The sequence below is a fragment of the Brachyistius frenatus genome, unplaced genomic scaffold (genome assembly GCF_029030835.1).
Source record: "Brachyistius frenatus isolate BFR_SWC_R1_liver_20210118 unplaced genomic scaffold, ASM2903083v1 Contig_143, whole genome shotgun sequence".
Lineage (NCBI taxonomy): Eukaryota > Metazoa > Chordata > Actinopteri > Embiotocidae > Brachyistius > Brachyistius frenatus.
This window is the reverse complement of record NW_027210742.1, coordinates 346,093-359,398: the sequence shown is the minus strand read 5'-3', so window position 1 is coordinate 359,398 and position 13,306 is coordinate 346,093. Positions and strand designations below refer to the sequence as shown.

Sequence of the window (13,306 nt, the reverse complement as noted above, 5' to 3'; positions counted from 1 at the left end):
TTCTTTTAGCTGTTTTTATTCCACATATTTAAACTGTAAACAGGCCAAAACATTGTTTTTTAAAAATGGTTTAAGCAACTCAAACTAAACTAAAAACTCACGTGAATTTTTTTTTTGGCAGTAAGTGTATATTAAGTTATTAAAGATGTGTCAAACAAACTGAGCAGCTGCAGTTCAGTTCTAGTTGAGAAATATCTGCGGTGAATGTCAGTGAAAGCAGTTGAACTGGGTTCGGGACATTCTGTCCCGTTTCTGACCCAGGTCATCCGTAACGGATGGATGAGCAGTTTTGGGGCCTCCCCAAACGGACTCAGTGGACCGACGTCACCGATGTCTCCCCGACTGCTGCAGGGTCTGTCCTATCAGCTGAATTTTGAGGGAATGAAACGGATCAAAAACTTAAGAACACATCCTAAGTAAAAAAAAAGGTAAACAATAAACCAATGGAGGGATTGTTTAATGGGGTCAGAGAGCTGCTGTTACCCATCATGCTTGTCAGAGGTAGGTCCCGGTAAAGGGTTAACTATTTCCAAACCCTCTACATTTTACAAATTCTGCATTTAACTATTTAACCGTGTCTGAGGAGAATTAGAAAAACGGCACATTGTGATTCAACAAGCTGTCAGATCACAGTTTGGTTTTGCTCAACCTTCACAATCGAAGTGAGGTAAACAGACATGTAACCGTGTCAATAAAGATGTACCAGAGTGTCCTTGCTGGTGTAGTGTACCATCCAGCCCTCCTTCATCACGTTGCTGGTCTTCCTCTTCGTGTGTTTGACGGACTGAACGACTCGCATCAGAGGGATGTTGTTGCTGGTGGACGGGCTGTGGGGAGGCGGGGCGGGACAAAGCACAGTCTCAGGCCTGTGTGCGCGCGCGTGTGTGTGTGTGTGTGTGTGTGTGTGTGTGTGTGTGTGTGTGTGTGTGTGTGTGTGTGTGTGTGTGTGTGTGTGTGTGTGTGTGTGTGTGTGTGTGTGTGTGTGTGCGCGTGTGTGTGTGTGTGTGTGTACCTGATGGCGCGGTTAGACTCGTCCAGGTCGGGGTCGTGCAGGTCACAGAGGTCGCTCGGTCCTGCGTCCAGCAGCAGACCTCCCTCTGATGTCAGCGCCTCGTCCATGTCGTCCAGCAGGCCGCCGCCTCTGTCCATGTCATGGTCGTCAAGGCAACCCTCTACCATGACGATGTCTGACTCTGCCCCCGGGCTAAGGAGCTCTACATGAACACAAGAAAAGAGTTTGTGTTGTGTTGTGTTTATGTAGACTGTATATAGTGATGGCCGATCGATCCAAAATATCTGCATCACCCCCTGGTGGCTGGTTGCAGTATAAATCATAAGCCCTGCCACCTCCAGACTGTTCCTTTAATAATTCCTATGATTGATCATCTGTTTCCAACCACTAAATGTGTCGTTCTGGTTCAAAGGTTAAAGTTTAGGTTAGGATTGGTTTTATGCATGTAGTAGTAGTAGTAGTAGTAGTGTGTTTGCGTGTCGACACTTGCCTCCATTTTTGGAAACTTCTCCCAGGCAGTTGTTTGGCACTTTTGTGGCACATCGTTTATGACAATTAAATTTACAATCTGAGAAAGAAACATGACAGGAGAAAGTTAGACAGAGGAAAATCTTAAAAGTTTTGACAATTTAGAGCAGTGAGTCCAAAACCGTGGTACGTGTACAACTAGTGATACGCAAGAGTCTTCCTGAAAGGCCTATCAACTGCACTTCAACTGGCCCAAGTCCAATAAAGACTACGAATGACTGCATGGGACATAAATCTCGAAAAAACTCCAGCTCCCTTTAGCTTTCCAAAAAAAACCTGATTTTATGATGTAATTGATTTCATAGCGGTGAAAGAAAATGTTCAAACAGTACTTAAGGTGCTCACCTTTGCACTGCAGGCCCTGTCTGAAGAGGCCTTTCAGCAGCTTTTTGCAGTGCTGGCAGACGGTCGGTCGGGTGTACGAGTGGATCAGGAAGGTGTGGGGAACTTTGACCTTCGACAGTAAGATCTTGTCCAGCTCGATGGGACGGCCGATGTACGACTGGGAGCTGGAACGACGCTCTCTACCGGGGAAGTAATCCAACTGGTTCTTCTGCCAGGAGAAACAAGCAAGAAATTACATCTTCAAAAAATTTCTAACAGGCTCAGTGTTGGTTGTTAACTGGGGATAACTGGCTGTTAGTTATTAGTAATATTCCACGATTAATTACAGATAAAATGGTAAACTTGAATATAGACATCTTTTCTGAGATGTATGAAAGAAAAACGTATCTTACACATTACAAAACAATAAAATTATTATCAGCCTTCAAACCAAAATTTGTCCAAAATAAAAATGCTTAAATTTCTGTTATAATCTTATCTCTTTAATTTTGGATTTTACTGTGAAATAAATATAAGAACTTTGAAAAGATGAACACATTGTTGTGCTAAGAAAGATTAATTAATAAAAATACAACATTAGAATCGGAAATCAATTCAAGATTTAAAATCACACCCGGTTAATTAATTAAAAAGCATAAATGCACCACAAGTGTAATTCAGGGGAAAAACCCTAACCTCATTTAGGTATTAAAGGATTTTTAAGGATAAGCACTTACCTCTATACCAGGACTGACTGGAGACTGGACAATAAGAAAGAAAAAAAAGATACAGTTAAGTCTCTAAAAAAAAAACCTCCAGTGTCCAGGTGTTATGACAGACAGTGAACACACCACAGACCCATGTTCAGGATGTATGTTTGGTGCACTGACCAGTAAAGCATCATCGGTGTAGTGGGGGGGCGACGGCTCGGCGGAGAGAGGGCGACCCAGGTTGACGATCCCGCCGGTCAGCGACACGTTGGACGGGCGACGCCTCCTCACGCCACTGCAGTTGTTGGGGATCTTAAAGGCACAGCGCTTGTGATAGTTTAGACCACAACCTGGAGCAAAAAAGACAGCATCTCAATGAAAATCCTCTTTTACTTCCCATCACTGCTAAAATGTTCTCATTTAAGGCCAAAAAAACAACAACTTTACCTTCGCATTTGAGTCCTTGTCGTACAAGACCCCACAGCATCTCCCCGCAGTGGTCGCAGAAGGCTGGCGCTCGGTACGAGTGGACGAACAGGCAGTGCGGACGGATCTGGAAGTCCTCCACTGTGGCGGAAGCTGCAGAAAATCACAAGATATATTAGATAAATTCAACATTTAGTTTTTTCTGTTGAAGCACTTAAAAGGAGTCGAAGTTAAATGGTCTGTACTTGTCCAGCGCTTTATCACCTTTTGGTCTCAAAGCGTTTTAACATGGTTTTTCCATTCACCCATTCACACACTAATGAGACAGATCACCGTGCAGGGTGCTGCCATCAGGAGCACATTCACACACCGATGGTACACCATCGGGAGCAACTTAGGGTTCAGTGTCTTGCTCAAGGACACTTTGGCATGTGGACAGGAGGAGCTGGGGATTGAGCCACCAACCTTCTGATTAGTGTGCAACCCACTCTACCGTCTGAGCCACAGCCTCCCCCAAAAGTTGCACCTATGAGGAACTGAAAGGACTTCAAGTGGCGGCAAATGATCTGAGAGGAGATGAAATGTCAGTGGTGCCACAAGAAATTAAAATGTAGACTGTTTCGCAAATATTTTCTTCGATATTTAGTGATGCATTTATGTACTCAGATCTCCCTTTTAAATCTCTGTCATTGGCACTTACCTAATTAAATTCATTATGTACAATAAGTGTAACCTAAAAGCTAAAAGCAGTTGAAGTATCATTTTTAACTTCAGTCCTGAAAGGAATATGAACCACCAGTCAATGAGTTAAGCGATGAGGCCATTTTCATACATGTTGCTTAACCAAAACATTACATTTTCATGCTTTGAGATTCAAGTGCAAACAGTCGCCAAAACGTTCCATAAAATGTAATAAGCAATTTTCCACCTCAACACTTCATTAAAAGTGAAAGATAATGATTTGATTCCAGCTAAACAACAATACAGCATCAAAAACTTTCAAGGAGCGCCAACAGAGCGATTTGTGGCACCTTCGCTTCTTCATGTCACTCCTCACCATGTTTTCCTGTGCTTTTAAGTCTGCTCAGAGGCGAGCAGCTGCTGATCAGGGGTGACTGGGCCGGCGGCTACAGCGAGCCATCTGAGCCCAAACATCCACCAGCTGTTTTCACAAAAACCCAGTCGGGTGCTCTGGCAGCACCGATAACTCCTGCCGAGAAACTCATAACGCCGAAGGAGGAATTCAACTGGCTATTTTTACAATAATGTATGAAATATAAAACAGAAACAGTGTGGCGCTGTGAATGGTGTTTCTGTTTTTGGTTCACTCTCACAGTGTTGTTATCAGTCAAAGCAGGCTACTGTTCCCGGTCCAAAACCTCTAAAAAGCTATACTGTACCTGCAACAAACAGTAATGGCACAGAGAACAGCTGGTTACCACAGTGGAGTATTTATAGTTACTAGCTATAGTTACTAGTTACTAACTAGCTCAACATATTAACATGGATTTTACCTACTTTTTCTTAGAGATAGAGGACGAAAAATGATCTGACTTATGCTAAGAAAACTCTTCCTGCCACCGGTTTAATGATCAGTTTGGGATCAGTCGGGTTTTTTTCTCCATGAAGAGTTGTAAATTGACAGCTGAGTTTATCAGAATTATGTGTCAGATCGATTTTGTTTTGAATGGGATAATGAATGGTTTTCAGCTTCAGAGTTTAGTGCTGATAAAATTTTACTATTACCATTTAAAAAAAAATTTTGCTATAAAAACATCCATTATATTTGAGAAATTTGACAAGAAAAAACTAATTTCCTAAACGCTGAATGTTGCTTGTTGATGACAGATCTTCTTGTCCTCCTCTGAGTACCGAGTTGGTGTCTAAAAGCTGTGCTTGATTAACATTTCCCCTCACACCTGGTAGGGCGGGAGAACTTGCACCATTATCTCTTATTAACGCCTGCGTGGGTGTGCACGGCCTTCGAACGCAAGCGACCGTACGAGAGCTTGGTAAAGTGAAGTATACAACTAAAACATCAAAACGAGTGAACGCAGTGATACATCTGACCAGTGGGACAGCATTTGTTTTTTAGATAAGAAAACTGTGAAATGCATTTATTGGGGACTAATTTCAACGCTGCGTTTAATCTGCATTTGTTGCTGCAGTGAGCATTTTGGGTAGCAGGACAGAGCTGAGTCGAGATAATGAGGTCAGACAGAGCAACAGTGTGGCTCATCGATGTATTTTTAGACAACAATAGAGCTCAGAGGAAGAAGATATATCAGGCTCTGATGGTACTTGTTAGAAGATCCTTTCGGTGTTGGCTCGGAGCTTCGTGTGGGATTTGCTGATGAAAATAAAGATGTAGAATATCACAAGAGTTTCCCTTCAACCAGCCGGAGATGGACCGGGAGAGAGAGGAGGGCATGGAGATAAACAGGACAACACAGACAAAGAGTAATGAATGAGTTGTTAGCGGGTATTTTGTAAATGTTTTGGAGGTACGAGAGGCTCTTAGCGGGCGCAGATGGACTGTGTGTTTTTTCAGTTGGCCAGCAGGCTTGGCAAGGCATGATGGGTAGTTTGGGACGTGATATTCGCTCCCTTCCTCTGTGTCCCCCCGCCTGTCCCTCTCTCTTTTGCATGTATTCCTAATCGCTCTCGTCGTTTCGTTTCCTTCGACGCACACACACTCGCCCCGTGTTGTGGTCCTCCAGTAGAATACGGCTCTGATTAGACATTCTGCAACAGGAAATTACCTCCATTTATTCAAATTATTGTTTATGCCTTTTGTTTGGAGGGCCAACATACGTTTGGAAGTCTGAACAAGCTTCCAAACTGTTATTATATGCTTCAGAAAATGACGTGTGTGTGTGTGTGTGTGTGTGTGTGTGTGTGTGTGTGTGTGTGTGTGTGTGTGTGTGTGTGTGTGTGTGTGTGTGTGTGTGTGTGTGTGTGTGTGTGTGTGTGTGTGTGTGTGTGTGTGTGTGTGAGGACTTCCTAGGTAGTCCTTGTATGAATATAAATGCCTGTGTTTATGCGTGTGTGGTGGAATTAGGAGTGCTTGCTGCTAACTTGCGAACCCACAGACAGAAAACAAACACTGCGGGTGAAGAAACTGTAAACCAGCGGTGGTGGAGCAGACGCACTGTTTACCTCAATAAATACCGCTCGTGCGAGAACCGAATAAACTAAAACTTGAAAAACCAAACACAGATGTTGGAGTCTGCTCCGGAGTTTTCATAAATCTTTGTCACAACTAACACATAAGCTTAGAGAAGATCCTTTATACTCCTCTTGTGGTCACAAAACCAATAATATTTTAAAGCTGTAAACTTGCACTTAATTTTTTTTTAATGATTAGTATAATTTTTTAGCATGAATTCTTTATAATAAAATAGTGACAACAGCAGATTCTGTCTTATTCTTTGGCAGAATCCAATCACTAATATTAGGATGCCGATAGGCTAATCAAAGTTAAAGTTTTTGTGTAACATGAACCAATCTGTCTTGCTTTCTCACCAACCCAGTATCACAGCAAAGCGTGAAATAAACACGCCCATCCACTGGAGCAAAACGTAAGATAGCCATGCATTCGGCTGTCTAGGTGTGAAAGTTACACGTTTCGTAAGCGTGAAACATAAATGCACGTAAATGTCAGGTGACGCGAGATCATGTGACCAAGGTCATGCAACCGAGGTTTTCAGACCAAACAAAGGACATTTTTTGCAGACTGACAGGTGGGACAAAGAGGTTTTTAATCCAGGAGGTGACAATGCTTTTCTTGAGGGTTTTTTTTTTTCTTTTTTTTTTCTTAACTCCAACCATGTGTTTTTACAATGTTTAATTTTCCTGTAAATCACAGCTCAAAGCATGCAGCAGGTTTCATTTTTGTCCACTACAGAAAAACGTGTAAATTTCACGCCTAGACAGCGCCAAGTGTGGCTATCGTTTTGCTGTAGTGGACGAGCGTGTCTATGTCACGCTTTGCATTGATACCGAGTTGTTCTCTCTCACTTGGTTAGTAATTAATTGAATCTATAGAACTTGCTATGAATGCTCGGTAAATAAAGACCAATTTAATTCAGTGACTGTAACCATAAATGACCGATCATCAGGTGCCACTAGTTGTTATGATGGAAACAGTGGTTGGGGTGTAAGAATATCATGCAGTGAGTGTATGACATCACATCCATTCAATTTTAATTTCTCTCTGTATATTTATGTTTTGATCTGCTTACAATTGAATTTTAGTGTTTGCCTTCACAACTGAATTGCATGTCTCATTGAAAGGGGTTTATTGTAAACAACATCAATCAACATGTACGCTGATTAAAAACAATGAGAGGAAACACTTTGTTAACTATCTCTCCGGTTCCAATCACAGCCAATAAAATCTGCCTTGCAGAAATTATCAGGTTGTTTTACAGGTCATTTATAACCAATCAGCCTGCCTGGCTGGAGCTTGTTGTTACACCATACAAAGTTAATTTCCTGTTTGTTTCCTCCACACTTCGAGTTGTCGCTGGGACTGGCAGAGAGCCATAAACTAAAGTGTTTTTTATCTGTCAGCATCCTGATGAAGGAGGATGAGGGAAGAGAAAAGGTAGAGGAAGGGAGGAGGAAGAGGGGAGGAAGGATTCGTCAAAGATAGAGGTGGTGGAGGATGTAAACAAGTTGGAAAATAACCACGAGGGAGGTGTAGAGGAGGAAAGAATTGCAATTATAATTAGGAACATGGTTAGAAAAGAACAACAGAAGAAGACTCTTCAGTTTTTGACATTTTTGTTAAAAAAAAAAAAAAAGATTCTCCTGACACAGAACTTCTTTTCACAAAATTATTTGTAAAATAAGACTCTTCAACTCCTTTCAGCACAATCACTGTTACAAATAACAGTGACAGTTCAATATTTTCAACTGCTTAAAATTCATCCCACATAATTTTGCTTTGGATATTTTGTTTTATTTTCCACTGCTCACCTTTTAACTGCTACTTCAATTCCTTTCAGTTTTTTCTATTTAATTGGCCACTGTTTTTCTGACAGAGGTCGAATTTCAATCGTCAAAGTTTTGTTTTTTTGTTTTTTAATCCAGCCCACTTCAACTATCACAATCTTTTGGCAATAAAACTTCACACCTCACCTGAATTTCTTTCATTGTTTTTCTCCCGCTGCAACTAGACTGAGTGCTTCAGATTCAGTGCTACTCTTTAAATCTGCACTTCTTTCAGTGTTTAGATTACTTACTTACTTTAAGTTTTCTCAGCATTTCTTGTATCATCTGCCACTTCAAGTCCTTTCGGGGCCTTAGATCCGTTTCTGAGCTTCTGTTTTACTGCTGCTTCAAAATTATCTCTGGATTTCAAACTTCTCCTTCACTGCACTCCTCCCTGTTTCATGTAAACTTCTTTTGGTGCTCAAATTTCATTACTAATTTAAAAAAAAAAAAAAAAAAAAAAAAATCTGTTTCTTTGCCATTTCAAGTCCTGACAGAGGTTTACATTCTTTGCTGTTCTTCGTGTGAATCCGTAACTCCGGTGCTAAAAATTCCTACTGTCACTTTTATATCTTTTTGTGCTTTAAATGCAGCTACAACGTCACTCGATACTCTCCCGAAAAACCTTTTTTAGGTGCCAAAGATCCGAACACACATCACAGATAGGTACATATAACTGATATGTGCACACAGAGGGAAAAATGGTAACACGTTAATTAAAACAAACACACAAGTGCAGACAAACAATATGCAAATGTTCACTAACGCACACACAGTGCCGGGTGTGTGACAGACAGACAGGAAATTGGGGAGCAGCAGCTGTCAGGCCGTTAGCGTATAGCGCCACGTGAACACCTGAGTCCCGAGCTGGACGACAGCCAGGAAGAACAGTCTGGCAAGAGACGACTGCAACCGGAGATCAGAATTATGCACATGTGGACACTTTAATGGGTGCGCCAAAAAATGTTTTAGAGTGTAAATTTGAAGTTTTGCTTCAGCATTGTTAAACAAATAAACCAGCAGGTGTGTAAATCTTCAGGTTTGCTCAAGTTGATCAGGCCAGGGACGGGTTTTGGTAAACTGAATGCTACAGCTACATGGCAATGGATGAATGAATTTCCTCCCAGCTCTGACGTCATCGGCCCCCCTCTCACCTGACAGCACGGCCTCCACCAGGTCTCCCTCCTGGATCTGTGAAGCAGAGCGCAGCAGCTGCAGCATGTTGTCCGACGTCTGGTCATGACGGAACAGCAAGATCTTCTCATACATCCCATAGAAACCGCACTCGGGTAACTGGCAGAGACAGAGATGCAGACAATCTGAGCAAAGTCTGTGTCTGTTTAAAGAACAAGGGATGACAATAAATCAAAATCTGTAACAAAATTTAACTTGTAAACCAAACATTTGGCACTTTCAGAGCAAAAGTAAATGAAGTGTTTAACTGGGGTAAAATCCAACAGCCATGGGAGAAACAAAATATATCAGAGCCTGAGAGAAAACCAGCAGAAATAAAACTGTACCCGGCTCCTTTGAAAAATGACGCTTTTCTTCTGAGGTTCATAGATTTTGACAAAGTCACAAAGTGGTGCAAATTTTGTGGACAATTTATAGTGATTGTGTTACCTTTTATGGTTGTTTTACATCTTTGCATTCATTAACTTGCTTTTTGTAGTAATTATTTTTTTTTTTTTTTTAACTCTGTGGTCATTTTATGAGGCGATTAGGCATCTCTGTCAACATTTCTGCTATGAATTGGTGGAAATGGTTCCTGGTTCCACCCCAAAAGTTGTATTTGTGGTCCTTCTGTGTCTTTCTGTTTCTCCATGTGGTTGTTTTGAACCTCCTTGTGGTTGTTTTGCTTGCAGGTTTCATACCGTAAAGTCATTAAAACTGTGAACATCATCTGGGAAACAAAACAACTATAAAACAAAATAATTCAGTGTTGGAAGTATTTTTTTTTCTCCAGATGGTTAGAAGAGTCTTGGATTCTAGAGATGCCTTTAGAACAACAGTGGGCTTTGTGTTTTCTACTCAGACATTGCATGCTAATTAACATTTAGGAAGTGTGGCATTTGAGTATTGTACTTTATCACACACATCCGTGGATATTTCCTTATATTGAGTCTAAACTGACTAATGTATGTGCAGCAGACCTTTAGTTTTATGGTTAAGTTCTTCAAAGTTTTCGCCGTAAACAGGTGTCAATCAGCCAATCACAAGAGCTGTGCCAAGTGGCCTCCAGTAGTCAGAGGCGTCCTCATACTTGCCTACATAGAAAACCTCACAAAGCCACTTTCCACTATTTTTGCCAAATGATTTAACAAATTTCCGCTTTTTCTTTTCTTTTGTTTTTTTGTCTGGCTCAATGTCATTTACTTCTACTAATAAAAACTTGTCAATTAACTGTACTAATAAAGCTATTTAAATGGGTGAGAGGATGACAAGAAAACAAAAAGAAAGAGTCGTGATACAGAGATCGATGTGAGCTTTGATTTTCATCGGCAGATGAATAAATCATTCAGATTCTCATCAAGAGGTTGTGGACAGACAAATCTTACAGAATAAATTCATACAAAAATACTTCTGTAGTAAATTTACAGAGGGAACAAAATGAAAAATGTTCTTTTGTTCTTAAATTTAGCTTCAACTTCACACTGCAACGGTTCAGTCAAATTAATCCAATATTAACAAAGGCAGCCTGAGAGTCTCATCATTATCTGGCAATTCATTAAATTCACGTCATGTCCCCTCTTGAATATCCGACAAAGACACAAAGACAGACGTATGAGAGCTCACACACACACACACACACACACACACACACACACACACACACACACACACACACACACACACACACACACACACACACACACACACACACACACACACACAAAGTGAAGTGAAACCACTGGAAGTTAAAGGTGCAGTTCGCCGTTATGTTGAAGATCAATGAGTCATCGCTGAAATGAGCAACACATCGACCAACCGCAGAGCACCGCTGAGACTGCTATCGACCACAAATGTACACAGAAATACACACACATTTCACCCACAGACACACACACACACACACACACACACACACACACACACACACACAGAAACCAGTTTTTTTATTTTATTTCTGGCTTCCAATTCGTCACGTGCCGTTCCTGGTTCCCACGTTTCTGGAAGGCAACATGATTGACAGGTCACTCGCAAATCTACAATTAACAGCAGCTCAGGTTAGAGTCCACATCGATGCTTCAAGGTGGAGCTGCTGCAAAGAAACCGCGACTGAGGAAATAGAGGAGAACTTCTCTGACGAAGAAACACAAGGGATGGACATCAGAGCGGAGATGTTTGATTACAACCGCCACATCTTTGTGACATTCAGAGAAGGTATCTGCATGCGTGTTTCTCACATGCAGGAAAACAAAGCAAAAAAAATGAGGAAGAAGAGGGAACTACGCAATGAAGAGGAGCCTCTTCATCCACAAGGCCTTCACCTGTCTCTCGATCAGATCCTTCACAATATACTTCACAGATACATCAAGAGCGTGTCTCTGTGTGTGGTGTTGCCATAGCAGCGGTGCCGCTCTTGTTGTCACGGCAACAAGAACTCAAGGCTCTCCGTCTCCTCCACCTCTGTTTATTCAATTCAGCTCAGTTGAGGACTTTCTGTGCCGAACACACAGCGGAACAGCTCCCTGACCCCACCACCCCCATCCTGCCCCTGCAAGGCATCGTGGGTACTGGAGTCCAAGTATCATAGGACAGCAGAGGGTCAGCTGACTGTTTTTAAAAAATCTGAACATGATAATGTGTTGCTGTGTTCGGATAATTCTCTCGTCCAATCAATCAGAATATGATGCATACTACATAAGACACATTCAGGGATGAGGGCAGACACATTCCCAACCACATGTCTGAGGCCATGGACACCAATGCTATCATATTTGGACAACTTCATAGTGGGATTTACATTCGAGGGGCGATCAAATGCACACAGCAGGCGTGAACTACTCGTCTCGTCAGTAGGTAATTCAGAGTTACATAATTTTTTGTAACCACTGGTATTCGTACACGTCTGCAATTTCACCATAAATGTGAACCATGAGCCGAGAGCGCACATCAAACGATGGCTAAGCTGCTGCTATGACAAAAAAATATCTACTGTAGCTGGAAGGTGAATGTATAAAACAGGATTTTTATTTTTATTTACAGAGTCCTCTGACTGCAGCTGAAACATTAAAAATCAATCCAAACTGGAGTTTTAATGTTACAACAGCAGCAATGTGCTGGTCTTCGCCAACAACACCTAATGAGGAGGAGAGAGGGGCTGTCACCATGACGACAGGACATGCAGCATGATGTCATTTGTAATAGCGTGTGATAGTGTTTGTTATGGGGACTTAACCGTGTGCACACATTGTGGTGACTTTAACTCAAATCCCCATAATGTAAAAACATTAACAGTAAGTTTATTTTTTAAAGATTTGGTTTGAGGCTGGAATGAGGTCAGGTTATGGGATTTTGGTCCTCAATAGTGTGTATACAGACTTAAGTACAGACAACATATACAACAAGTAAACACAGCTTTTAAACATCTTTATGGCTCCTTAATCTGTTGTCTTTGTATTGAAAATGTTTGAGCTTTGACCAAAGATATCTTCGATTTTACGTTGGACTGGGCGCAATTTAAAATCAAAATATGTGAAACTGAATTGGTCCACCAGAACTATCAGTTCAGGATAGGAAGGAAAAAAGAGATGCTTGGTGATAGAGCGAGAGAGAGAGAGGGAGGGAGGGAAAATGAGATGACGAGAAAAGATGAATAAAGAGGTATGAATGGATGAAAAAAAAAGTGAGGAGATGAAAGAGAGAGCGAGAGAGAGGACAATGAGAAGGACAAAACACACACACACACACACACACACACACACACACACACACACACACACACACACACACACACACACACACACACACACACACACACTGTTCATCTTCTGCTTCATTCAGAGTGTGTGTGTCTCATAATGGCCCTCAGAAGGACACTTCACAGCCGCAATCATCATCAGTTGCCAGGCAACAAGGAGAAACAGCTACCGACAGAAACGCAGCGCACACGGCTTCATTATTACTGTTACAGAGTGGCAGAGGTGTGTGTGTGTGTGTGTGTGTGTGTGTGTGTGGGAGGGGCTGGGGGTGTGTGTGTGTGTGTCTATCTGTGAAGTGGTAAGAAAACGATGCTCAGTGAAACCCAAAGCGTTGTCGCAGTCATGATTTCACCACATGTAAAGAAACTGGGGGCATTTACATT

The 13,306-nt window shown here is 41.7% G+C and overlaps 1 protein-coding gene across 1 annotated transcript in view; it reads right to left on the bottom strand.

Moving 5' to 3' along the window:
* Positions 1 to 13,306, bottom strand: part of prkd1 (protein kinase D1) — a 35,900-nt gene that overhangs the window by 16,490 nt on the left and 6,104 nt on the right. The window contains exons 2-9 of the mRNA XM_069715450.1: positions 9,153 to 9,291; positions 3,022 to 3,153; positions 2,755 to 2,924; positions 2,602 to 2,625; positions 1,886 to 2,093; positions 1,503 to 1,580; positions 1,013 to 1,214; positions 704 to 827 (exon numbers count right to left, since the gene is read on the bottom strand). Coding sequence (XP_069571551.1) covers positions 704 to 827; positions 1,013 to 1,214; positions 1,503 to 1,580; positions 1,886 to 2,093; positions 2,602 to 2,625; positions 2,755 to 2,924; positions 3,022 to 3,153; positions 9,153 to 9,291 — 1,077 coding nt within the window. The remainder of the gene's footprint in view (positions 1 to 703; positions 828 to 1,012; positions 1,215 to 1,502; positions 1,581 to 1,885; positions 2,094 to 2,601; positions 2,626 to 2,754; positions 2,925 to 3,021; positions 3,154 to 9,152; positions 9,292 to 13,306) is intronic.